The sequence below is a fragment of the Lagenorhynchus albirostris genome, chromosome 4, assembly GCF_949774975.1.
Source record: "Lagenorhynchus albirostris chromosome 4, mLagAlb1.1, whole genome shotgun sequence".
NCBI lineage: Eukaryota > Metazoa > Chordata > Mammalia > Artiodactyla > Delphinidae > Lagenorhynchus > Lagenorhynchus albirostris.
The window spans coordinates 121,382,410-121,408,556 of NC_083098.1; the positions used below are offsets into that span (position 1 = coordinate 121,382,410).

A 26,147-nucleotide genomic window follows, 5' to 3' on the forward strand; every position below is an offset into this window, starting at 1 on the left:
TATAGCTAAAATGTTATTATTAATTCAAGTTTTATTAAAGGCATTATTCATTTTTTATTTTTAAACTTATTTTTTATTTAAATGTGGAAATACTTCCTATAAGGATTATGGCTAAAATATTGAAATACATATTTCAATGAAAACAATAAAAGTATACAAAAAACATTAAAGGATGATGAATGAAAAACAATACATCAGAAAAAGGGATCACCCTTGCTATTTGTTATTGGAGTAATAATTAAAATACTAACAATAGTGACTACCAATTGTCATATGCCCACTATGTTCTGGGCACCCTGCTAAGTACTATACAAATATCATCTTAATTCATCTTCCTAACAGCTTACAAAGTATTATTATTTTCTTGTTGAGAAAATATAGAGGTCTCCATTTGAGAAATGAGACTACCAAGGGGAAAAATAAGTTCCAGAGGAGTTATATAACTTAACCTAGGACACACAGCTTAGTAATTAGCAGAGCCTATATTAGTACACAGAATTCAGGATACATTGCTGGAAGAATAATCTAAGCTGAGAGGGAAGAGAGGAAAAGATAAGGAAAGAAATGGTTGTAAGAAGCTAATGCTGTGGGTTACCAGCTAGATGAATGGTGTCCCTTTAAGAATTACTAACATCACCATGTGATTTGAACTGATTCCAGCGAAGAAAGAGAACACAGGGAAGGGGACTCTGGAGGGGAGGAAAATGTAAACTTCAAACACAGTCTTAGAATTTAAAAAAAGAAAAAAAAAAAAGATAATGAACAGATCATAGTCTCTAAGAGTAAAAACTAAATTAAAAGAGTAAGTTTAAAAGTTCTTGAATACAAAACCTTTTGATAAAGATTTTATGGGGGACAATAATGAGACACTGCACTTTGTAGAAAATATCCAAAATCTACCCAGATTGAGCATGTTGGGCAACTTGAATTTGATATAACTCACATATCCTTTTTAAGAGCAGATAAACTGCATCACTAAACTGTAAGATTTAGACCCAATTACTTAATCCTTACTGTTACTTGACGTTCTTGCGGGTTTATTTTCTCCATATTTTCCTATTGTTGTTCTGAGAGCATTTTAGAGGTTTCAACGTGATTACCCAATGAATATTTCATGTAATCCATAGAAAGCAATACCTTTTTAAAAATGATGTAAGGCAGCATCCCCTCATTTTTCAAACAATGCTGTAAATTAAACAGGGTAAGAAAAAGCATCCTCATTTGAAATATCGTGAAGCTGAGCCTCAGAGAGCTTCCCCCATGATGGGCTGATCTGAGACTCACACCCAGAGCTCTGTGATTCCAGGGCCTACCCACTGGACCATGCACATCATGCTTTCATTTGCTGTGTTGGATTTCTCAAACTCTAGATCTCAATGAAGCTCCCACCAAGAATGTTTGAGAAATCAAGCTGTATCTAACTGCTATTTCACTTATATAGCAACCAATGCTCTGTGTTTCCACCGTAGGGCACTGAGGACAAGATACAAAAGCATCATCATTTTAATCACTTTGCCCACACAGTTTGTCTTTTAAGCTCCTTTTGGCAAACTTTAAAATAACTTGGCATCCCAATACTTTTTTCTCAAGAGACAGTCTTTTCATGCTAATTCCCAGGTAACCAAAACTGCAAGGTCTGTTTAGTATCTCAATACTGGCTTAATAGGTTTAACAAAGCAAGGAATAATTATCATCAAGGTCCTAGACAAAAACAGATGACACACTCAAATTTGATAATTTGAATAGAGATTATTAAAGGGCTTATTTATACCATTGTGGCTGGACTATGAATAAGAGAAATAAAACCCAAAAGACAGAGGGTATTTGGAGATTGCTCTAGAATCAGAAACTACCTGTGAGGTTATCAGGGTCAGAAAGTTTTATAAATAGCGTAACATACAGTTGGGCCTCTCCCGTTGCAGAGCACAGGCTCCGGACGCGCAGGCCCAGCGGCCATGGCTCACGGGCCCAGTCGCTCCGCGGCATGTGGGATCTTCCCTGACCGGGGCATGAACCCGTGTCCCCTGCATTGGCAGGCGGACTCTCAACCACTGTGCCACCAGGGAAGCCCTAAATTTAATTTTTGAAAAATAATTATGTATTTTGTAAAATGATGAAAAATATGAGTGGAAACCTTTAGAAGAATGTGAAAAAATAACCCTTCCCTTTTACGAGCCTCAGGGAGCATTTTAGGAGAATTTATGAAAATAATGACAATTCAAGAGAGAAGATAGACAAATTAGATTAAGAAGAAATTTTAGGAGTTGTGTTAGGACAACCAGAAGGAAAATAGTATAACAGTATAATCTCTGGGTGTGGCTCCAGGTAGGTAGGGCTTTCAAGTTCAACAAATGCAACACCCTCTGCTTTTCCATCTTCCTAAATATGCAAACACATGACCAGCCACAGTGTTTTTTACATTAAACCTCCACACATGGGATTTCTCTTGCTCTCTCCCTCTTTCTGTTTTGTCTCTGTCTTTCTCATTCTCTTTCTCTCTGCCGAGATCTCTGTCTTGTTTTCTCTCTTACTGTTTTTTATTATTTAACTGACAGCAATTCTATTACTGTTCTACTGAGTCACTAGGGCTGAGTTTTGGAAACCCTCTCTTCAAGGTGGCAGTAGATACAATCTTGTTTTTTTAAAAAAAGTGAACTGAGGCCTATCTTTCATTCTTTTGGCAGGATGGCTTGACGCCCCTTCATTGCGCTGCAAGAAGTGGACATGACCAAGTGGTGGAGCTTCTGCTGGAGCGGGGGGCTCCCTTGCTGGCAAGGACGAAGGTGAGTCATTATGAGGAAGATGGGATCCAACAAACTCTTTAAGACATTTTTTTGATAATCTCTATTCTTCTTGAAATCAAAGCATCAGCCAAGCGTATTCTAGTTGCTCAATATTTGTGTTCAAGGAATGAGTAATAGATATCAAACTTTTTAAACTATTTAAAAGAAAAAATGCATTAAGATGTATTAAATGTATAACTTCAAGTTCTTTCTATATTTTTACCTGCTATTCTCTCTGCAGATGGAAATGTAAATATTACTCTATTATACGTGAATGAGAATATTATATATAAGTGAGAAATTTCTTACATTTTATTAGTCTACATTTTTATGATTCTCTGAGATGACTATAAAATATATATAAAAACTGTCTTTTATAAAACTGTCTTTTAAAGAAGCACAAGTAGCAATACAAGATAAGTCTTTTGGCTGTCCAATCTTTAGACAATATCTAGTAAAATAGACAATATCTAGTAAAAAGAATTACTCACTGGTGGTGTTGGTTGATTATAATTGGGATTAATAGGTGATGTGGAAAGCATGAGTTAGGATAGGCCAGCTACAAAGAACCAATAAAAAAGCATACTGTTCTCTATGGCACAGTACATCTAGTATTTTTTGTCTCATTTCATCAACATGCCCAACCATGGGGAAAACTCTTATCCATATAAATAGAAACCAAGTGACGAGCTGATTTGCTGGAGGTTTTCTTTGGGTTACCAGAAAATATCATGAGACGAAATTTGAAGATAATCACACAGAGTTATTTAATGGGACATGTAACAACCCTCGGATCCTTAAATACAACAAAAATTTAGACAAGGGACATGTCTTAATATTTTCCCCCTATTTCATCTCCCCCATCCCCTGAACATGATTCATATCAACTGATGCTGTTACTAGGGTAAGGTGAGAAAAATAAGGCAGCAAACACAGCAAATATTTTTTAATTTATATTATATCTTAATTGAATATTTAGTTGATATAATTTGGAGCAAAACTGGCCCACACATTCAAAATTTGTATAGAATGCACTCAGTCTTTAGAGATGTGCCACGCAGATCATGAAAGGGTGGCTTCAAATCAGAAATATATGAAGATGAGAAATAAATCATCTGCATTATTTTTATTCTCATACCTATACCGAGAATGTTGTAGAGATCTGTCTTTAAAATGTAACATTTTGGGCTGGGTCATGCAAAGATAATTATGGAAAGTTTCCTTGAGGAAACGGATTGAAATTTAAATGGAAATAACAAAATTTCAGACTAGTCATGTTATAACCAATAAAAGGCTTATATCAAATTGAGGGTAGGTAGATATACTGTTGCAAAAACCATAAAATAATCTCATCTACAGAATCTGCCAGTAATTGTCATATCACTAATGAAGACCATGGGTTACCTAGATGGAACATTTTTAATGGCCTTCTTGTAAAATCAAATATCATTCATATATAAGCACACAGCATAAAGCATCTGTGGCTGCATAATCTGCGACTGTCCTACACTGTTGAAATCACCTTCCTGGTTGAGAATGTTGGGCCTTTGGCCTATTCTGGCTTCTTTATCCAGACAGTTTCTGCTTCTTTGAATATAATGACTGCCAAACTAAATCCTTGGTCAACAGTTATTTTCTAGTGACTGTATTTGCATTGATTAGTAAGAAAGGACAATAGTCCCCTTCTTTTAATGGGCAAATGTTTTCTAATTTCGCTTTTTCCTATAAGCTTGTTTATTAAATTTTTAAAAATGAGAGTCTCACCTAGACTAATAATTATCAGTGAACTACTTGGCTGTCTTGTATCCCTGCTGTTGACCTTCTCTGAGGATTAAGTCTAAAGCTATTTTTGGCAGTATCAATGATGATAAATTTAGATTATCCTCAAAATTTTAAAGTTGGGAGGTCATTGACACATGGTCCATATTTGCCTTATACTTTTCTAGCTCTTATCTGACTGCTTTCTCCAAATCCAATTTACGCATCATGACAGAAAAAAGAAGTTGCAGAATTTACGAGCAGTGTGGATCTAAGAGATGATCAAAGTCTCCTTCTCTCCCTGACCCACCCACTTGCTCCTCCTGCATCCACTTTCCCCTCCATTGAGAAGTAAAGAAATTCTTGCAGAGAGATGAATTAAATGTAGATTTCTATGTATGGAATTGGATACAGATAATTTAAGCCTCAGCTATTACTTGTTTTTGTACAGCTAATATTGCCCTGATAATTGTGGGCCAACTGAATTGCTACACGTACTATATATTCATTCATGAAAGACCTATTAATTTTTGCCTAAGAATATCACAGTTATGAAATTAAACATTCTCTTGTCTTTCCTCTCTGCCAAACATAATCTGCTGTATGTTTAGGTGTCGAGTGGAAATTATTTTTCTCTGCTACCAGTGGTTCCAGAGATCAAGAATCGTTTGTCGTGTTTCAGAATCTGAAAGTAATGACTAAAATGTGGTCTTGGTTTGGTTTGGTTTTGATGCGCAGAATGGGCTGTCTCCGCTTCACATGGCTGCCCAAGGAGACCACGTGGAATGTGTGAAGCACCTGCTCCAGCACAAGGCGCCTGTTGATGACGTCACCCTGGACTACCTGACGGCCCTCCACGTTGCCGCACACTGTGGTCACTACCGTGTAACCAAACTCCTTCTGGACAAGAGAGCCAATCCAAACGCCAGAGCCCTGGTAAACCTAGCCCAGTCCACATTAACTGAATACAGATCGACATAAGCAAACCCGCATTGATTGACCAATGGTTGTAGGCACAGCAGTGCATGGTTATAGATGTGTAGTTAATTCTAAATTTGTCACCTCCCACAAGCTGCCTGCCTACTTCATGCCTTCACAGTTTGCTATTAAATGATGGCAAGGATAGATTTAAGAGAACACCAAGGTAACATTTCCATAATTAGCAACTCATAGATAGGTATGAAACCTCTGGAGTGATCATTTTTAAATGGAAAATAGAAGTTGAAAAATAGCAATTATCAAGTAAGTTCTAGACACCTCTATATAGAGTCAGAATAAAATTGTAAAAAAGTTGAACTTTATTAATTTCTTTTTGACAAAGAAAGTTTTAAAGTGGTGGATAGATTTTACTATGTAAGATAATGTAAAATGTAAGCCTGTGAAGAATTCACTTGGAGATGTTCCTTATTGACCTGATTACTCAGCCACAGGCTAATGGAAAAGTAATGCTTAGGGTCTTCTTGCTTCAGGAAGCATTTTATATAAACTATTTCAGGAATTGCTCAGGAGAAATCTGCAAGAGGCTGTCCCTAGAGCAGCTTCTGTTTCTCCCAAGTTCTAATATTGAATAAATCTTCTTGCTTCACTTATATTTTAACCATAATCATTGGAAGTATTAGATATGTACTAATTTATGCCTCTTGTTTCTTAATTCTCCAACTAAAAGCAAACCCTTTTTTCTATTTGTTAAATGGTTTATGTAAGTTAAATTAGTCTTTAGACAATCAGTATTTAAGAGAATGTCATTAGAATTAGCAAATATTAATCTTATTTTTATTAGAAATTTTCCATTGGAATCAATTTATTTATTATTGCCTGGGAAGCAACTATACTTTTAGGTTTATGTGCAATTATGTAAGGATATTTATTTTCTTATAAGGAGGAAAGTACTCATTTTCATTTGGATAGTGGTCAATAAGCATGTAAAATATCACATTCTAATCACTGCAGATCTTTTAAGTGCTGCACATACATGTAGTTATTTATATCTGGCTTATTACATAGCTCATAAATGGGAAATTACTTAACAAATATTGTGAACAATAATGTCATTAGGTTAAAGAAAATCATATGCTTTCCTGAGAACTGCTAGTGTAGAAAAATATTGACTGATAAACAGTCCCTATTGGGACATGCAAAATTCTTAACTAGCAGAATAGATACGATTCTATATAGAGACATCATTGTTCAGATAAAAATATAATACTTAAATATAACACATAAGGATTAAGCATGGGGCTAGTTAACAAATTTTTATGTAGTTTCCCCTAATTGCTGCACATTAGCCCAGTATGGAAAGTTAGAAAATACCTTAAAGGCTTCTCCACATTCCTTTGCTTCTAAGAGATACCTTCTTCCAGTTATTCCAAAAATTCTCCATACTTATTTTGAAAATATTTGGGAACTTAATAATCATTTCTTTTCGAAACAAAATGTATGTGATTGACATAAGTTATAAAAAATATATTAAAATATAAGAAATATAACTTCTGGGTATTAAATATTATCAACATAAATAATGATTTCCACTAACATGCAACAACTCCTCATAAAAACTTTTTAATATAAACATTATAACTTCTGGATATAAAAAAATTAACAACACAAATGACGATTTCTGTTAATTTGTAACACCTATTCCCTAAAGAAAATAGTAGCTAGGCTGAAACATTTATTATAGTCATGTTCTTAGATTTTTGAAGTAAAACAGGTAATGATTTTTCCCTTTAAGAAATAGCTCATCATCAGAAAAACACATGCTTATCTTTGATGCATCTTTAAGCCATTCCATAATCTGACCAATCAGTATGCTTTAAAACATTTTAGAACTTGTAAAGTATAATTGCCTCAGTTTTTTCCTTCTTGGAAGAGTAGGCCCATGTAATTTTCTTCCTTTTTGTTTTCTCTGTAACCACACGAACAATGCCATACCTGCCCACCACATATAAACCAAGTTCAGAGCCTCCAGGAATACACCACCACTTTCTCTCTAAATCCAACACCTACAGCACTTGAAGAAATGGTCGCACTACATGAATGAGGATGTAACATTACTGCCTGCAATGTGCCAGCATGGAGTTGTGTGAGAATCATTTCTGCATGTTTTCAACTAACTTGATTGTCTTTTGCACAGAATGGTTTTACTCCACTGCACATTGCCTGCAAGAAAAACCGCATCAAAGTCATGGAACTGCTGGTGAAATATGGGGCTTCAATCCAAGCTATAACAGAGGTAGAAAAATGTTTCAGCTTGTCACGAAACATTCCTTCTCTTACTCCTTCTTCCCCTTCCTTCTGCCCATCTTCTGTCCTCTTCGCTCAAGTATTATTTATCTGAAGAAGCCCCAAAGCCCCCACCGGTGCAGAGGAGTAAAACTGCTGTCGCTTTGTTTCGCAGTCTGGCCTCACACCAATACATGTGGCTGCCTTCATGGGCCACTTGAACATTGTCCTACTTCTGCTGCAGAATGGAGCCTCTCCAGATGTCACTAACATTGTGAGTATGGCTTGGGTCAGAATAACCACAGGGAGAAAGAGAGGAAGCGTGTGGGTGTGTAGGGATGTTTGTGTGTGTGTGTGTGTGTGTGTGTGTGTGTGATCAAAGCTCAGCGGCTGAGCTTTGAGAAGAGCCCCCGTGATAACGTATTATTGAAATAATTGCTAGAAGGTCGCTGAAAGGAACCTCCATAGGGTAAGAAATGTTTTACAAAGTAATAAAATGGAAGCTGTGGAATAAGACTGTGTCAGCTTCCTGGTGCAGATAAATTGAACATGCATCTTAAATACACTTATAAGACAAAATACATTTTAAAAGCTCCTCTGAACGTGAAGGAATGATTGATTGGAATAAAATATTCAGGACTCACTCTACTTGCTTGAGTGAATCATATTCCAGGAAATTTTGGTTAAAATATTAAGTCAGTACCATAATCAATTTTATCAAATGATTAACCAGAGATAGACCAATATTAGAAGATTTTTTCCTTAATATCAAATTCTCCCTCCCTCCTTCAGTTACATGGATTTTCCATTTTCTAACCTTACTTTGATTTTTCCTTTTGATTTGGTTGGCTGAATTAGTTGTAACTTGCAACTTTTTCATGTATCCTGAAATCCATGTTGGTCTTCAGACAACTTTTGTTCTGACAATAAATGCTGGATATTCCAGAATTCTTCTACCTAATATAAATTAGGATTTTTACTTCCCATTTCTTTATAATTCTCTCATTTTCTTGGAGTCAGCCCAGTTAAACTTTGATCATTGAATACAGATTTTCTCCTGAGCAAGAGAACTTGCTCTGTACAAAATACTGTCATGTATTTGAAGCTCACCAGGACCCACTGGAATATTGAGATTTTTAAAAAAGTATTCAACAGAAATAACTCCCCAAATAAATCTTAGTGCTTATTATTAAAATGAATCATATTTTCAAAAGCAGTTGGTTTACTATTGTTGCTAATTTTTGGTATTCCATTCGAGTTGTGAAATGGAATGTTCAATTTTACTTTTTATTCATATTCCCTTTCATTTTCTCATTTCCTTGTATTTTATACACTGTTTCTGTGCTGAAGTTTCTGATGCATGGACAAAATCCATGTGAAATAAATTTATTTGATTTTAAATATGTGTTAATACCTCTCTTCATATTATTCACAATTGGAGTATAAAACCATCAAAGAATTGAAATATAGTCTGTATTTATACACCCCCCTAATTACAGCTTACTGATCCTAAAGTAATAATATATGCTAATTTTAAATTTCTCCACTAAGGATAAGAGTAATTTCACAACATGCCAATTTGAGTTTAATTTATGGTCACTTCTTAGAACTTTAAAAGAAATCAATAGCATCCTTTTTCTGTTCAGAGATGACCACCTCCCTTTTTAAAATTGAGACTTACACAAACTAGTACCTTTTAAAAGAAGTTCTCTGAGTACTTTCCCACTGTACTGTATTTTCCTTCTTTGCATTAAAATGCCTACAGGATCTCAGGAGCAATGGTAATACTATGTAAAATTATATTATCATAGTAACATAGACAAGTATATTCTATGCAATGCTTGATTGAAATCCCCCATGTTAATCGTTCTGAGGGGAGATTTTTGCAAAATCAGCAAAGAAAAGCCACATGAAATGATTGTATGATATTGCGGCACTCTTAATTTGCTTCTTAACTGACCAATTCCAAATTATTTGATGGTTATGTATTTGCTCCATATTGATGTACTCCACAAAAAAAACGAAAACAAAAGCAAAAAACTATATGGGCTACATATAGATTTTCAAATAAAAAACAAATTTTTATTTGTTAAACAAAATATCAATTAAAACAATAAAAATGTTGACATATTTAGGTTCTTGAATACTCCCAAATTTGGCAATTGCTATATTAAACTTTAAATTCCACCTGTTGGTCATTATAAAGTTCTTCATTTTGTTTTATCTTCTCATTCGTCCATTACATACTCTTTCTCTTCAGCCTTCTCAAAACAAATACTTGAGAGCCACCTGCCAATGTAATCCTCTTTTCAAATGTGTTTCCTAGTTGCTTTTTGTTTGTTCATTTTAATTTTTGTATGATGTGTCCTTCAGAGAGCAGATACCATGTACATAGGGTTACCAGATAAGATACAGGACTCCTGGTTAAATTTGAATTTCAGATAAACACCAAATAATTGTTTTTAGTATAAGTATGTACCATGCAATAGTTGAGACACACTTATACTACAATAATTATTCTTTGTTGGTCTGGAATTCAGAATTAACCGGACATCCTGTATTTTGATATGCTAAATCTGGCAACCCTACATTTAGAGGAATTTAACTTTCTCTAGCAGTGGGATGCCTGTGAACTGGTGTATTCTCAGAACGTGAGGATATAGCTGCTGCATCCAAAACTCTTTGCAGGTTGATTAAGAAACGGTGTGAACACTGACTGCCTGCTTGCTGTGTCAGAGTTGGTCATTTCCTGACCCCAAAGTACCCTACCCTTGAAGCCTTTGTGTGTTGCCTGAAATCATGTTGCATTTTTGAATGCAGTGCTGTCTGTTGTGCTTTGATGCTCTACAACTGATGCAGCCAAAGTGGAAGTCAATGTAGCTGTCAGCAGAGTCAGTTTTAACAACTGGGGGAGGGGCATGAAATGTAGTACCTGCTTTGGACATGAGCATACCCATTCTCCTGCCAGTCTTGTTTTTGTCTCAAAATTCACTCCAAGTGTGAAGTGTACCAATAACTCAATCATGTGCAGATATTATTACCGCAAATCTCCCTTTCCAGAAGGCTCACAAATGCACTTGAAAACCTAGAAAGCCAGTTGTAATACATCCATAATCCAAAGTAGTCATTGACAACTGTGGGAGTAGAAAACCCAGCACTTTTGGAGCTGTCCACAATGCAAAGTGGGGGACAATCGAGTTTTTCTCTTCTTACAGCAAATCAACGGATTCATGACTAAGTTCACACTTCATATTATGTTTAAGAATTTCCCCTAATCCTTAAAGTTAATGAGCTTAAGATAAGGAAAACAGGGCATTGAATAAGATGAGGTGCCCAGTAACTAAGAAATGGAACCTACTGATTAAAATATATATACCCTCTTTCATTTTCTTATTTATACTTATGTATAAACAAGGGTAACATAATATAAAAGGGTAAAGGCAATTTACATAAAGGTCAATTACCCAAAAATCATTAAATAAGAATTAAACAAGACCATTGTTTTAAAGTAGAGAGACCATTTGCATATATATATATATATGTATATATAATGTTTTCTTTGTATATAATGTTTAATACTTTAGATTAGGTTTTATATCTAACTTGTCAATTTCAAATGTGTAAACATCATAAAAACAACTTATTTTAAGCATAAATAAAGGTACTAGAAATACTAGGACTAGTATTTGAAACCTTTTAGATTTTGAAAACCCCTCATTGATAAAGTTTGGCTTGTAAGCATATAAATTCATCATTGAGTAGGTACTCCTGAGGCCTCTTTGACTTAACTTCTTATAAGGAAACTCATTTTTTGTCTTCATTCTACTAAAATTAGTAAAATTGTTGTACTATTATAAGACTTAGAAATGGAATAAAGATTTGAGGGGTTTTTTTTTAGAGGCAGGTTTTAAGTGATATAGAAAAGTTAGAAATCATGGCTGTCTGAAGAGGAAAAACCTTGCTGTACATCCAAAGTCTGAAAAGTACTGCTGTTCCAGTCATGTTATTTTATGTAATAACATACTCCAAATACATTTACTCTACAAAAGTCAAAAGATGACATCAGAAAATAAGGCCATTAGAGGATAAATGAATTATCAACAAAAAGAAGATTAGCATAGACATCCAGTTTAATGCTCTCAAATTCAAATCATTGGAATTGAATTTCTCATAACTTCATAAGGAATGGGTCTCTGAATACTAGCAAAAAATGAACTCTGAGCTAAGTACCAAACTAAAGTTTGTCTTAAATCTGGGTTTAAGTGTTTGTTGTGCAAGTAGTCAGAAGAAATTATGCACTGGAATTTGTCAAACGTTATCCAGTTACCTCAACCAACGTTGAAATCAATTTAGTTTATTTGGACTAGTTTACATGGTTGAAATCAACCTTATTTTCTAGTATAGTTGTGGTGACTAAAATAACTTTTATTCCAATATCTTATTCTTTTATAACTGTAAAATTATTTGAAAGAATGAATCCCTGCTTTCTTTAGAACTACATGTGGTTTTAAAATATGCAGATTGAAAAAAAACCCTTCTCTTAGAGGCAGTAATTAACAGGCTTCCCAATGAGAAAATTCTCTGATGTCTAACCATCATCCTTCATGCTGCAGGTTAAGCTACTTTTTCTGATAAGTGTGTCTTCCTTGATGCAGCATGAAGCTACTTGAGGAGACACCTGAAGCTCAGTGCTGCCCACCTCAACTGATGGCACTGTTAACATTGCTTTACTCATCTCTTAGTATTTCTCTCGAGTAACTGTCTGTAATTCAATACGCTCATCAATAACAAGCAGAGGACCTCCTGGGCAAATCAGATTCCTCGTATGAACAGTCTTTATCTAGTCTCATAACACAAAGATAAAGCCAAAGTAAAAAAAATAGCTTATTTCAGAAGTAAATTTTGAATTCTGGAAAGAAATGACATGTATGGTAACAGATGATGTGATTTTTTTGCACTGTGTTGACTAGATCGGCAGCATCTAGAGTTTCTCATAAAAACGGGATAGAGCTGTAATCACATATTTAAGTGTGACAGATTTTAGATTTGAAGGATGAAAGGTAACTTCATACCACCAAAAGCAATTTAGGTTATGCCACGTTGACTGTGAAGTTAAACCTCAGGGTATCCTGAATGTTTGGGTAAGTTCACTGGTTTGTCATTAGTGAAAAAAAAATTAAACGCTTGTCTTATCCTTTTGAAGATGGAGAAGATACTGTTTTTCCAGACTAAACAATTATGAAATAATTATACCTTTTCATAGATTTCTGAAACTTTTGGATATAATGCTATCTTTCACAAAAAGGCACATTTTTATTCTATGCCATGCAGAGCAGTGGGTTTACTTATGATTGAATGATCTTTGTTTCCTGGCAGCGTGGGGAGACTGCACTGCACATGGCAGCCCGGGCGGGGCAGGTGGAAGTGGTCCGATGCCTCCTGAGAAATGGTGCCCTTGTCGATGCCAGAGCCAGGGTAGGTGCTGGTGCTTGCGGTTTTCTTCTGTTGCGTGCATGAGTTCTATCCTTAAGAGATGCCGCTATTCATCTCTTGATGTGGAAATGCCAAGGACTGTAAGTGAAAACATCAATTCAGTGACAGTTTTTCAGGCAAAAGTGAAATGGTACGGTAAATATACACAATGGAAAATGCACTTCAATTTCAGAAACACTAACATTTGAAAAAATAATACAATTTAATATCTAAGAAATTTGGCATTGACTAACATTTTAATAAATTTTTTTTACCTTTGAAAGCCCTTCCACATATATCTTCATTTTCATGAATTTTAACATTTTAACCTATATTATATAGATACTATATATATTAAAATTTATTTCTTACCACCAAAGCCAATCAAATTTCCATAGACATTCCTTACTAGTAACTTAAAGACAAACCATATTCAAAGTTTTAATGTTTCCCTTCATCTGTTTTACTTTCCTCATTTCTATAATGAGTTCTACTTTTCTTCTTACTTTGATTTTCCATATTTAGGCATTCTACCCTTCCACTATTCCAAAATAAATGAATTTTGGCCCGGGAGATTGGATTCTCCTATTTCTGATTCCCACAACTTGACTTATTTTCTTCTTCTTTTTAAAAAATGTCCCTTCCCAGTTGCTTTTTTCACCTTCTTCCTTTACACTGAATATTTTATCAATATCTTCTGTTTCCTTTTCCACGCTGTTTCATTAACTTTCGCACTAGCACCTTTGGGATTCTCATGGAATATTTAAACACTTTCGCTTCTTTTTCAATATTTGATATATCTAAGCTAGAACTCACTTCACCTTGAATCCTACCGTAGTGAGTCCATTTTCAAAACAGTATTGTATTGGAATGAAAACATCCAGCTGGAAACATACAAATTGTCATTTCAGACAAGTCATTTCACTTCTGGGTCTTTATTATTAAAATATAAGGGTTGGACTTAGAAACCTTGAAACTCCTTTCCAGACTTCTTAACATTCTCTGACTCTATGAATTTTATAGCATTTTTTTCCACAGACCTTCATGCAGAATCCAGTGATACGTGGGCCACCTTCATTACTCTAGTAGTTTTGATTTTTTTCTGCCTTTCTATCCGTTGTACAAGTAGTGTAATTTATGTTCTTTGGTACATATCATTGGCCTTCCAGACTTCTTAACATTCTCTGACTCTGAATTTTATAGCATTTTTTTCCACAGACCTTCATGCAGAATCCAGTGATACGTGGGCCGCCTTCATTACTCTAGTAGTTTTGATTTTTTTCTGCCTTTCTATCCATTGTACAAGTAGTGTAATTTATGTTCTTTGGTACTCATCATTGGCATTTTATGCTCTTATATATTGAATGCTTTTGTTATTCAAACTCTCTTCTTCCCTGCCTTGGCATTTTTCTTGTTTCCCTTCCCCACCCCCTTAAAGACTATTTTTTAAAAGCAGTTTTAGTTCCACAGCACAATTGAGAGGAAGGTGCAGAGGCTTCCCATAGGCCGCCTGACCCCATAGTCTTCCCAGTTATGAGCATTCCCCACCAGAGTGGTACATTGGTTGTGAGTGACGAACCTGCATTGATACATCATTATTCCCCCAAGCACCTAGTTTACGTTAGGATTCACGCTAGGTGTTGTACATTCTATGGGTTTGGACAAACATATAATAACATGTATCCATCCTTATAGTATCATATAGAGTAGTTTCACTGCCCTAAAAATCCTCTGTGCTCTGCCTAGTCTCATTTCCTTTTAAGTTTACCTGGCAATTCAGCTGTTAAAAAAAAATTTATGGTCCGTCAATGCGCTCTGAATATCTTGAACTTCATTAATTTTACCAGAAATTGTGGTAGTGTTCCTGGTAAATATTTTGTAATCCATACTTAATAATAAAAGGGTTTCTCATGAATCCCTCTTAATATAAAATAAAACTGCTTAATAGTTTGTAGTCAAATTCCCGCATGCATGCACTTCTGAAAACTCCCTCTCTTAACCGAATACCATGGCTCTACAATTCACTCTCTTCCAAAGGGGAGATAGTTAAAATTATACCCAGTTACACTGATCTCCAAGGTCAAGATCTCTGGGTAGTCTGTGTTCTTCTCTATCAGGTGTAGAAATAATACCTCATAGTTATATAATCATGGGGCTAAGTCATATTTATGCCTACTCCCAATATATAATGAAAGAAAAGTCATATCATCACAATAATATCTCTCAGTTAAAAGTGCAAGCAGCATTCTCTATTCACCAGTCAAGAGCATAAGACATATTTTGCTGTACAGACTGGAAGGCCGGGGCTGCAGTGGCATAAGTTCCTGGGTCAGCCAATGTGCTTGTCCCCAGGGTCCTGCCCTCAGGAAGGTCCTTTCTTGTCCAATGTCCTCCATGGACGTAGCTGAGAGGGCCGCTGGGACCTGCCCTTTTAGGAGTTCTCTTGCTTTAGGTGCCCGTATTCTGTTGGCACAATACAGGGGCCTGGCATTTGCTTTAGGGATTGAGCAATCACAGGGCCCCTAGTCTTAAACTCACTTAAAACTTTAGTTAACTGCTGGTATATATGGTTCCTGGGAATCCTGTTAGCTAGTAACTTATAGCAGAAATTTTTATCAAACATTTGAACCCTGTCCCAGCCTTTGCTATTTCTGTCTTTTGGTAAAAGGAGTTGGGGCTCAGCAAGTTTCCCTAATTTTGGAAACTAGCAGTGATGGTAAGGCAGAGCTCACGTCTTCCTGGATCAGGCTGTATCACTGTCAGTGATGCTTTATGGTGAGAGAATTATTGCCCCTTATATTTGGAAGAGGCCTAGAGGATCAAGCTGCCCACATTTGTTTCTTTAGCTCTTCCCACGAATATTATCTTCTGTGATTTCCCAATTCTTTGCCTTGGATAGAATTAGCTTTAGCTTGGAGTGGCAAATTCAACTTTTGCAATTCTACAGGGAAACAATTACCCAAACCTCCAAGGTTTGATAATCTCTGATTACAGGTGGAAAGACTTTCTTATCAAATTTGTAGGTTCTTCCCTTTTCCACTTTCAGATAGGAGCGTACCAAAAGTTGAAGAAAATGGGCAAAACAGCTTACTTCTTAACTTCCTTTTTTTATAAAAAAAAACAAGTACCTTAATGCTCTGAGAACCAAGAGACACTGATCGATAATTTAACCAGTTACTTGGCCACCACCAGTCAAGGACTGCCGCTTCTCAGCTATGGATTAAGGGGTCACCGTTGCCCTAACGCTCCCCCTCGCTCACTGAAAACACATGTTAGAGTGTGTCACTTGTAATACCCACCTCAATCAAATTCTGCTGGGCAGAAGTCCAAGCAGGAAACCCAGAAACAACAGATGTTCATGATAGCTATCCTCAAGTTCTTTGGTCTTTGATTGTGTTTTGTGTCCATTTATTTTTGTAACTTTTAATTCTCTCCATTCCTCTCTTTTCTCCTCTCTATTTCAGAGAAAGTTGTATCTTTCAAGTGTTGTCTGTCTCCCTTCCTATTGAGAGACCTCTTGTCCTGTTAGTTTTCTTAGAGGCCATCATATTGTCTCTCTTTCTGTGGAATGAATAGACAAAGAAATGTCTTTAGAATCTAATGCCTGAATTCAAGTTCTGTTTTCATAGCTGCGTAACCTTGGACAGTCCTGGAAAACTCATTTAATTCCTCTTAATCTCTTTTCACTGGAAAATGGTTGAATAATATATGTTACGCCTTCCTTTCAGGTCTAAGTATAGGACTTGTCAGGTATGCATCATACATGAAAGAAGTTTATAAGGTGCAAATTTTTCTAAAATTCCAATTCTATTGCTAAAATAATTGTATTATTACTGTTTATTATTTAGTTCTTACCACCCTGAAATGCATGCAGTGCTATTTCATCTCTTCCTGTACCTTCCACTTAATACGTTTTTCCTTATAACTTTGAGATAAAGTGCATTTATTTCAACAGTTCTCCCTATTCTATTCTACCTTCTCCATTCATTCTTAGCCCTGGAAGTTGGCCCAGCTTCTCCTTTCTCACCTTTGTTATGACATGCCCTTGGGCAGATTATAGAGATATACCCCTTTTCATCACTAAGGTTACACACAATTTTCTTTTATCAAGACAATGGTTTGGCCTCGTTTTCTTAACACTGAAAACATTTTCCTGACTACACATTAGAGTCAGGTGATTTCTTAAGCCTTCTCCAGCAGTGTCCTTCCTGTCCCTTATACCAGCTATCTCCTCTCCCTGTTTTTAAATGAGAAGCACTTGGCAAATACTTAACCCCATTTGCTCCTCGCCAGGCTTCCATTTCATCTTTGAAGCCCTGGATGTAAGTCCCAGACCCATCTGCAACGTTTCCTGGAACAACATCTTTTTAAATCAGATTGCAACATCTTCTTTATCCACAGTCTCTCCTTGAAGAAAATAACCAGCATTTGTATCCTTGGCTTGCTGAGTGGAGTAAGAACAAAGTTTTCCCAGCATCCCTCTTTTTTTTTTTCCTCTTGATACAGTTCCCAGAATAAATACTGTCTCTTAGTGAAAGCTTTTGGATGAGAATCTAGGTCTTAGGGCTTCTGGACTAGATTTCTTTCTTATTCAGAACTATGAGCTGGTTTATATTTAAACATAAGTGAAGGCTGAGGCCTTAATGAGTTGAGAAACATTTTGGCATGCCCAGAAAACAGTGACCAAGTTCATGGAAATATCTACTTTTAAAAATATTGAAGGAAGATTTTGTGACCAAACAGGTCATTCTATATAACAAGGTATAAATTGTAGTCAGAGTAGCAGTAATTTCCTTTTGGGTAGGGGTTCCTGGAGATTCCAAGAAGACATCATGAAACATCTGAGTGAAATGTATTACTAGTGGCGTTTGGTCTGTCCTGGCACTAACTTTTTACTTGATCTGAGTTGTAGGAGGAACAGACGCCTTTGCATATTGCCTCTCGCCTGGGTAAGACAGAAATTGTTCAGCTGCTTCTACAACATATGGCTCACCCAGATGCGGCCACTACAAATGGGTACACACCACTGCACATCTCTGCCAGGGAAGGCCAGGTAGACGTGGCATCAGTCCTGCTGGAAGCAGGAGCCGCCCACTCCTTAGCTACCAAGGTAAGAGGAATGGTTTCATGCTGGCATGGACCAGGAGCAATCCCAAATCATAGAGTGTCAAGAAGGGTAGATCTCCTGTAGGCCTCCGACTTCTTCCTCTTTGAATATTTTAGATTCATTTTCTAAATGACCAAGGGGGGTTGTGAGATTGCATATAATATCTTCAAAAGGAGGGCTGGATTCTCTTCTTCTAATTAATGCCGGTGTTGTTTCTAGAACTTTATTATTATTATTATGACTTGGCCACACTGTGTGGCTTGTGGGATCTTAGTTCCCTGACCAGGGATCGAACCCGGGCCCCTTACAGTGGAAGCACGGAGTCCTAACCACTGGACCACCAGGGAATTCCCTCTAGAACTTTAATTAAGATGATTTCCATAAAGCAAGTGTTATTTTCTCTTTACTTTCCATGATAAAAATCTATAATATATTCCCATGAATATATTATAGAAAAAAATACAATTCCCAAATACATTGAGCGAGTATCACTACTGAGGAAGATAATGTTGCGTTAGATTGGCAATACTGTATTTGTTGAGTTTTAGTGCTACCTAGAAGTTCACTTCACATAATCTTGCATTTTTCCATCCCTGGTGTCAGCTATTATGCCCTTTCTGCTCCCTACACTTTACCAGCTACACGGTGTCTAAACAGAACTGGGCTGGAGAGTCACACTTTATTAGTTGTATTAGTTGTCCTCTAACAAAGAATTTTACTTATGTTCAAAGTTTTGAACTAGGGCAGAGTAATTTTATCTCCACTTGATACATTATATTTGCGATCCCCTCTTTGGATATGACTTAGAATAAAACACGAACACAGCTAATTGGAGCAAAAGAAATTGGACTAGTACAGAAGAGAAGAAGAATGAGACAGATTACAGCCTACAACAAGTGAATTATTCACAGGGCAAAATAATTCCCACAAATACAACAGTGATTCAGATTACTAAGGAACGGGCACAAATACTGCATCTGGGGGAGAAGGGAGTTTGCAAGTACGAACTGAAGTACTGTGGTGGCATCTGTCCTCTGAGAGGTAGGAGCAGCCTCCTGGCTGTTACGACTTACCTGGTTGCCTATGGCTGTAAAACATGCTTTGATGTAAGAAGTTGGTAATCATTCAAATGCTGAAATCAGAAGGGTTGAAAGGATTTTTAAAATCTTTTTTTAAAAACATCATAAACTAAACAACAAACATAGAGTTGATCCTTAAACAATGAGAGGGTTAGGGGCGCCCACCCTTCACACAGTTGAAAATCCTCATATAACTTATAGTCTGTCCTCATATCCACAGTTCTTCTGTATCTTGGATTCTTCATATCCATGGTTCCACATCCTTGGATTCAACTAACTGCAGACTGTGTAGTACTGTAGTATTTCCTATTGAAAAAAATCCACATATAAATGGACCTTCACAGTTCAAACCTGTGTTCAAGGGGCAACTGTGTAATAATAATAGTAATAATAACCCAAGAGAGACTGGGTGATTGTCTCATCAGATGAAGGTAATAAATAAATGAAATTTAGATATATAAAATACAGAAATAGGGAATAAAACATAATCCGTTGTCTTCCGAAGATTTTTAGAATTAAAAATATATCTAAAGCAATAGTAAATTAGGACAGTTAAATGGAAGAAACTATTAAACAAAACAGTGGAACTGACTGGGGTTCTGAAGGGTAGTTGACTCATCATCAGTAAAGCTATTTAATTGTTGATAAATATCAGAGGGTAAATGAAATCCTGATGAGATTAACATAGGGGAAGAAGGCAGACATGTGATTCAAGAGATGCTTCCCGACCTCTATTTTGTGATTCTACAGTAAAGATTCTATGTAGTTTTGTCTAATAATAGTTTCCAAATTTATAAAGGGGCTGGACCGCTATTCCAGCAAGACTTTAAGGATAAGGAGTTTATTTTTTCTTTCTTACCACATGGCTTGTCTCAGGGAACTCGACTTCATCCTGAGTGTCACTCCGGTCATTGTGTGGATTGAGTTAGAGGGAAGAGAGCATTAACAACAAATGTTGGCTTAAATGGACTTCCTATATTTGCCCCACACTTGGAAAAAGCAGATTTACTCTCCTCCAAGGACTTCTTAGTACCTAATGTTCAAAAAGAGCAAAAAGAAAAATGACATCTTAGCTAAAAATAATTTTTGTAGTGACACTGTGAAAAAGCAATATTGCTTCTTGAGGAATATTCTGTATTCTGATGAAGGCTTAAATGGTCTGAAGGATAAGCCCTATCTTAGACCACTTAACCCAGGCATGTTTGCTGTGTGTGTTTTGCAAGCCCGGGTCAGCTTTAGAATTCTCCCACTCCCAATGTAGTGCCAGAAGAACATGTGATTAGACTGTCTGGCCAAGAGGATGGATTTGAGATCATGGTGTAGGAACTGTGCCATCCTTGAGATCTGAGTCCAGGGACCTAGCTGTATTTGTAACACACTGCTAATTACAGAGAGTGACATTGGTTAGGCACACAAGACATTGAATCTGTACGTGTAAACATGTGTAGGAGAGCAGCAGTTTAAAAGTTTGATGTTAATCAGCTCAACATCCTGCCAGAAGTAGAGTGTATTTTCCGAAAGGAATTGGTCTTATACAAAGTGTGGGTCTTTTGAGACAAGGGATAAAAGTCAGGACGAGAGGTGCTTTTTAAACGGTGAAATGTTTTTGTTCTGTCCACCATTTTATCTTGCTATTTCTGCAGAAAATGCAATCAGCTGAATCACAAATAATTTTTTTTTAATCATAGCTGCTGAAATACCCTAAACCTTAAATAAAGAAATTTGGAATTCAGGTATTATAAAAAGGATAGGAAAAATGAGAAAGCCTGGACAGGAGGTACTACTGTCTCAATCCTATTAATTTTCGAGGCAAGAAAAAGACAGGGTAGGTTTGTTTTTTTTTTCACTCACAAATCAGAGCCATTTTTCTGACACATAAATACCAAGCCTAGAACGTCAAATTTCAGTCTCTAAGCACTCAAGATAAAATTTCTTTTGTTCAGTCTGTGAAGCCAAACTCTTGCTTGTTAAACTTTATTCTTTGTCCTAGTCCTTGTTTATGGCTAACATTTAACGCTCCCAGTATTTTTCCCAAATGGAGAATCAACATAAGTTTGCTTAATATGTTAACCAGTAAAAAAAGATTTTGTTAGCCGTCACAAAGAAAACTGCTACCTTTTACTTTTGTTCTTCACATTTTCAGAAGGGTTTCACACCCTTGCACGTAGCAGCCAAGTATGGAAGCCTGGATGTGGCAAAACTTCTCTTACAACGCCGTGCTGCTGCAGATTCTGCGGGGAAGGTAAAAGTTTTCAAGCATATATGTTTGTTATATAACTCGGTCAAGTTGGAAGCTTGGGAGATCTGCATTTCAAGATATTTTGCTCATTCTTCTTAAAGGAATATGAATGTAATGGATGAAACTATACCAAATAGATATGATGGCGGTGTCCATGACCTGCCCACATATACACTGATTCAGAAGGTGTTTAAAAGAGCTGTGCCTCAAATGTGTGTTCCTGTCACAACAGGGCCCAGAACTTCTCTATGTTAAGAAGAATCCTTGGAATGTTAACGTAATAATCCTTACATGGCATTTTAGACTTTTAATTATGGTGGAATCAAGATGCCCTGTGCTAACTGAAAGCTCAACGTATCATTTTCAGTTTTAGTTACGTTTCTAATAAGAAAATCATGAGGTATTTATTTTTATTTTTCCTATTGACTATATTAATTAATTAACATGGACTTAATCGATACCAGTTTCCTTGAATCCTGGCAGCTTCAGGGCAGCTAATGCTAATTTATTAATACTGAAACTTCAACACACCCATTACAGAATGGCCTTACCCCGCTCCATGTTGCTGCTCATTATGACAACCAGAAGGTGGCGCTGCTGTTACTGGAGAAGGGTGCTTCCCCTCATGCCACTGCCAAGGTGAGGACCACAGAAAGGATTTACAGACTGTAGGGTGTAACTCTAATCTGACTGGACATGGGAACTGTTTTTTAAGCACATGGTGCTGATATAACTGCAACCAGTCTTGGCAATAGTAGCTTTTGGTATTGTCCTTGTTTTTTTTTTCCCCGACAGTTTGCTTCCACAAAGCCTTTTAAGATTTTTTTTTTTTTTTTTTTTTTTTTTTTTGTTGCGGTACGCGGGCCTCTCACTGTTGTGGCCTCTCCCGTTGCGGAGCACAGGCTCCAGACGCGCAGGCTCAGCGGCCATGGCTCACGGGCCCAGCCACTCCGCGGCACGTGGGACCTCCCAGACCGGGGCACGAACCCGTGTCCTCTGTATCGGCAGGCGGACTCTCAACCACTGCGCCACCAGGGAAGCCCAAAGCCTTTTAAGATTTTTTACAAGTTAGTAAATACAAAGGGGACGTGCCCAGGAACCAATAAAGATGACTCTGATTGCCAGCACTCAGTGTTTTAGGCACACAAGTATGAGTTTTGAGAAATTAAACGTAAGAAAGGCAGTTCAGGTTTTCCCTTCTCTCGTATAAACAGAATGTCGTGATACACCTACCCTTTTATTCACTCATTCCTTCTGACTTCAAATTTTTCACTGTGCTCTATATGAAAGACTTTTTGTTTTTTACATGTTTCATTCGTGTTAACTATAGCATACATCCTTCCAAGTTCCTAGGCTAGAAATGCATTTTGGGGGTATGTGTAGCACCAACTCATAAAATAGCTCCAACTAAGACTTGAACCTTTGGACAGAGTGTTTCCCACCATTTGAGCTGCCTCTTTATTACGCTGAAAATATACATAAATGTCATATAACAGATAAAGTCATCACTGTATCTTTCATTTATTCATTCAGTAAATATATATTGAGAAGATGTCATAGTTTATTTAAAAAGAAAAATATTTCTTGTGGTGGGAAAATATTCATGCTATGTTAGATGACATAATAAAGCAGCAACTATTACCACTTACATGCCAAACACTGTGCCTAGCATTTTACATGCAATATCTCATTTAATCTCATAATAATCCCATGAGATTGGTATTATAATGATTTCTATTCTATAGATGAGGAAGTGAGATTTAAATAGGTTACTTCGTACGTCCAAAGTCACATGACTACTAATTGACAGAGCTAGGATTTGACCTCAGACAATCTGACTTTAGCGGCAGCACTCTTAACCACTAGGTCTACTGCATCCCAAAGCAGTAGAGGAGAATTATTCCACTTCTATTATATAACTATGTACATATATGCTCACATGTCTATTTAAATTATACACATTATACATATATAATAAAATAGAATACTCTATGTGAAAGTATATTTTGTATATAAACAAATTATATATAATAAACTATTATATATGTATAACTTTGTACCCATACCTATATATAGATCTATATATGTATGTATATATACACACATATACATATTTTATTGCTACAAATATATGGCTTATAATAAAATATTTAAACTGTCAAAAGAGCAGGACAAATTTTTTTATTGCACATACCATTCTTATTTCTTTATAACCCTTTCTCTGTAATCTCATCAATCATGCATTTGTTTTATGTCTTTCTTCCTACTAGATTATAAACTACTTGAGGACATTAATCATGTTATATTCATATTTGCATATCTCTGAGGTATCTCATTCAGTATTATGTGGGTTCTCAATAAATTTGAAGGAAGAATGAAGACTGAGCGACTATTCCAATGGAATAAAAAAAAATATGCTCATTTAACATGCCAGTATTTTTTTTCATTAACTTTCTAGGCTGACCATTTTGAACAAAGATATGACTTTATCAACACCCAATACAACACATATATATAAAGAAGGGATTGTAGTAAAACTATAAAACACGTGTTCTCCTCCCACAATGGGCTCTCAATGTACCAGGGAGAAAAGACCTAACTTATAAAATAACGTGTATAGTTCTTCCAAAGAGACAAATGTGCCCATGATCTCCAGCCTCTATAGAGTGTGGTCCTTACTCTTTGGCACACGTGAACAAAGTCCAGATCACTAGGGAGAGCATCCTCTACTCCAGGGTCCACAGAGGGGGGCTTCAGGAGGCTCCTCTAGTGTCTTCCACTCATCTGACCTCGCCTGTCAATCAGCATGAGTCCTGTAGCTCGGGGGCCGCTCCGAGAGGCTGCCAGTTGGTTGGACCCCACCCCTAACTCCACTTTTGACACTCTATTCACTACAGTTCCCCACCCCACCTCTCAACACACGTGGTCCCTTGGACCCTAGAACCTCTTTGCTTCTTTCTACCAAAATCCGGAATCTTTTCTTAGTCTTCATCGGGTTTTGCTGTTGTTACTGTTATTTGGTTCCAAAAACTTTGACTCTACGTGGAGTTAGGAGGGTTCTTCAGACTTGCAGGTTGAGTATCTGCTGGTCAGTCAGACCTCTTATATTACTAAAAATTTGACACTCTCTTTGATGATCTCTTATGTTGTTATGTTAAAACCTCCCTGTCCTTCTCCACGTAGGTCTCTGACTTCACCTAAACTTGGTAGGTTTACTGATTCTTTGCTTAGCCTTGGTAAAGCCTGTGCTGCAGAAATAGGGGGAGTTGGGGCTGAAGAAAGCCCACCGTAGCCAAAAAAGTGTTTAAACTTATAGGTTCCACAAAAATCTATGTGCCCTTTTATTCAACAGAGCCCACGGTCCAAGTGCAATGTTCTAGAGGACGTGGAACATCAAGGACCTATGAAAGGACTTCCAAGAAGAGCTGCTGAATTTCTTGAGCAGCTTAGAGGGAAATATTGATCTGAACTGAAAGATGCTTATTTTGGCTTGGAGAAAGGAAGACAGAGTAGATAGATAATGTAGGGACGTTTGAAGATCAAGGTTTCATGACAACACATAAGGGCATTTAAATTCTCAAAACTCCTTTGTATTTTTTTGGTACCCTTTGCAGTTAGACTTCAGGAATCCCCATGACCTAAAATTCTTCTTAGAGTTTCAAAAGAAGCCCTTGATCAATATGCAGTCTTTCCCTTCAGCATGCCACAGGCAGTGGCAAAGCCACTGTTTTTCATTTCTATCACACATTTTTCATGGAAAATTCTACCTGACTTGATAAAGAAAAGGAAAGGAAACAATACAGGTTCCAGACTTACACTTGTTCCAGGGTTTTGTTTGTTCTTTTAACTAAGTATGGGGTTTAAAGTTTGGCTGTTGTAAACGAAGTATGAGTTCCTCTGGTCCTCTCCACAAACTCCCACAGAAAACTAGTAGCCTCTTATTGCTACTTTTGAGCAGTTTGTAGAGATGAAGGGGGGGGATCCAGGATTTTAACTGACCACCTTATAAGATTAATTAATTAATTAACCTAATAGGATTAATAGAAGCCTATCTTATTAATATCTTTTTCACCAGAATGCAGCCCCTTAAGGACAGGGATCAGGTCTTGTCCACCTCTATATCCCCACACCTAGCACACTGACCAGCACACGCTAGGTACCTACTAAATAGCTGTTGAATGAGTAAAAAGTACAACCCAGCCCGAAGCACATTAGTAGGGATGTTATAACAAGACCATAGAAATCCATTTTATTCTCTTCTATTAAAACCATGTGTGAAATGTAGTATTCAGTTCCAGGCAGCACAATTCAAGAGCTATATCGACAAACTAGAATCAGTCCAGAGCAGGTCATCCTTAATGGAGAGAGCTCTAGAAATGGGGCTTCTGTCAGGAATAGTTGAAGGAATGGGAGATTTAGCCTGGAAAACTGAAGACTAGAGGGAGATAGGAAAACCATCACCAGGTATTTAAAGGACGGTCACATAG

The 26,147-nt window shown here is 36.7% G+C and overlaps 1 protein-coding gene across 2 annotated transcripts in view; it reads left to right on the plus strand.

Annotated features, from left to right (window-relative positions):
• The window catches only part of ANK2 (ankyrin 2), a 242,161-nt gene that overhangs the window by 102,879 nt on the left and 113,135 nt on the right, over window positions 1–26,147 (plus strand). For both annotated transcript variants that reach the window (XM_060148618.1, XM_060148619.1), the window contains 8 exons: window positions 2,685–2,783; window positions 5,280–5,477; window positions 7,675–7,773; window positions 7,939–8,037; window positions 13,140–13,238; window positions 18,148–18,345; window positions 21,565–21,663; window positions 22,201–22,299. In XM_060148618.1, coding sequence (XP_060004601.1) covers window positions 2,685–2,783; window positions 5,280–5,477; window positions 7,675–7,773; window positions 7,939–8,037; window positions 13,140–13,238; window positions 18,148–18,345; window positions 21,565–21,663; window positions 22,201–22,299 — 990 coding nt within the window. The remainder of the gene's footprint in view (window positions 1–2,684; window positions 2,784–5,279; window positions 5,478–7,674; window positions 7,774–7,938; window positions 8,038–13,139; window positions 13,239–18,147; window positions 18,346–21,564; window positions 21,664–22,200; window positions 22,300–26,147) is intronic.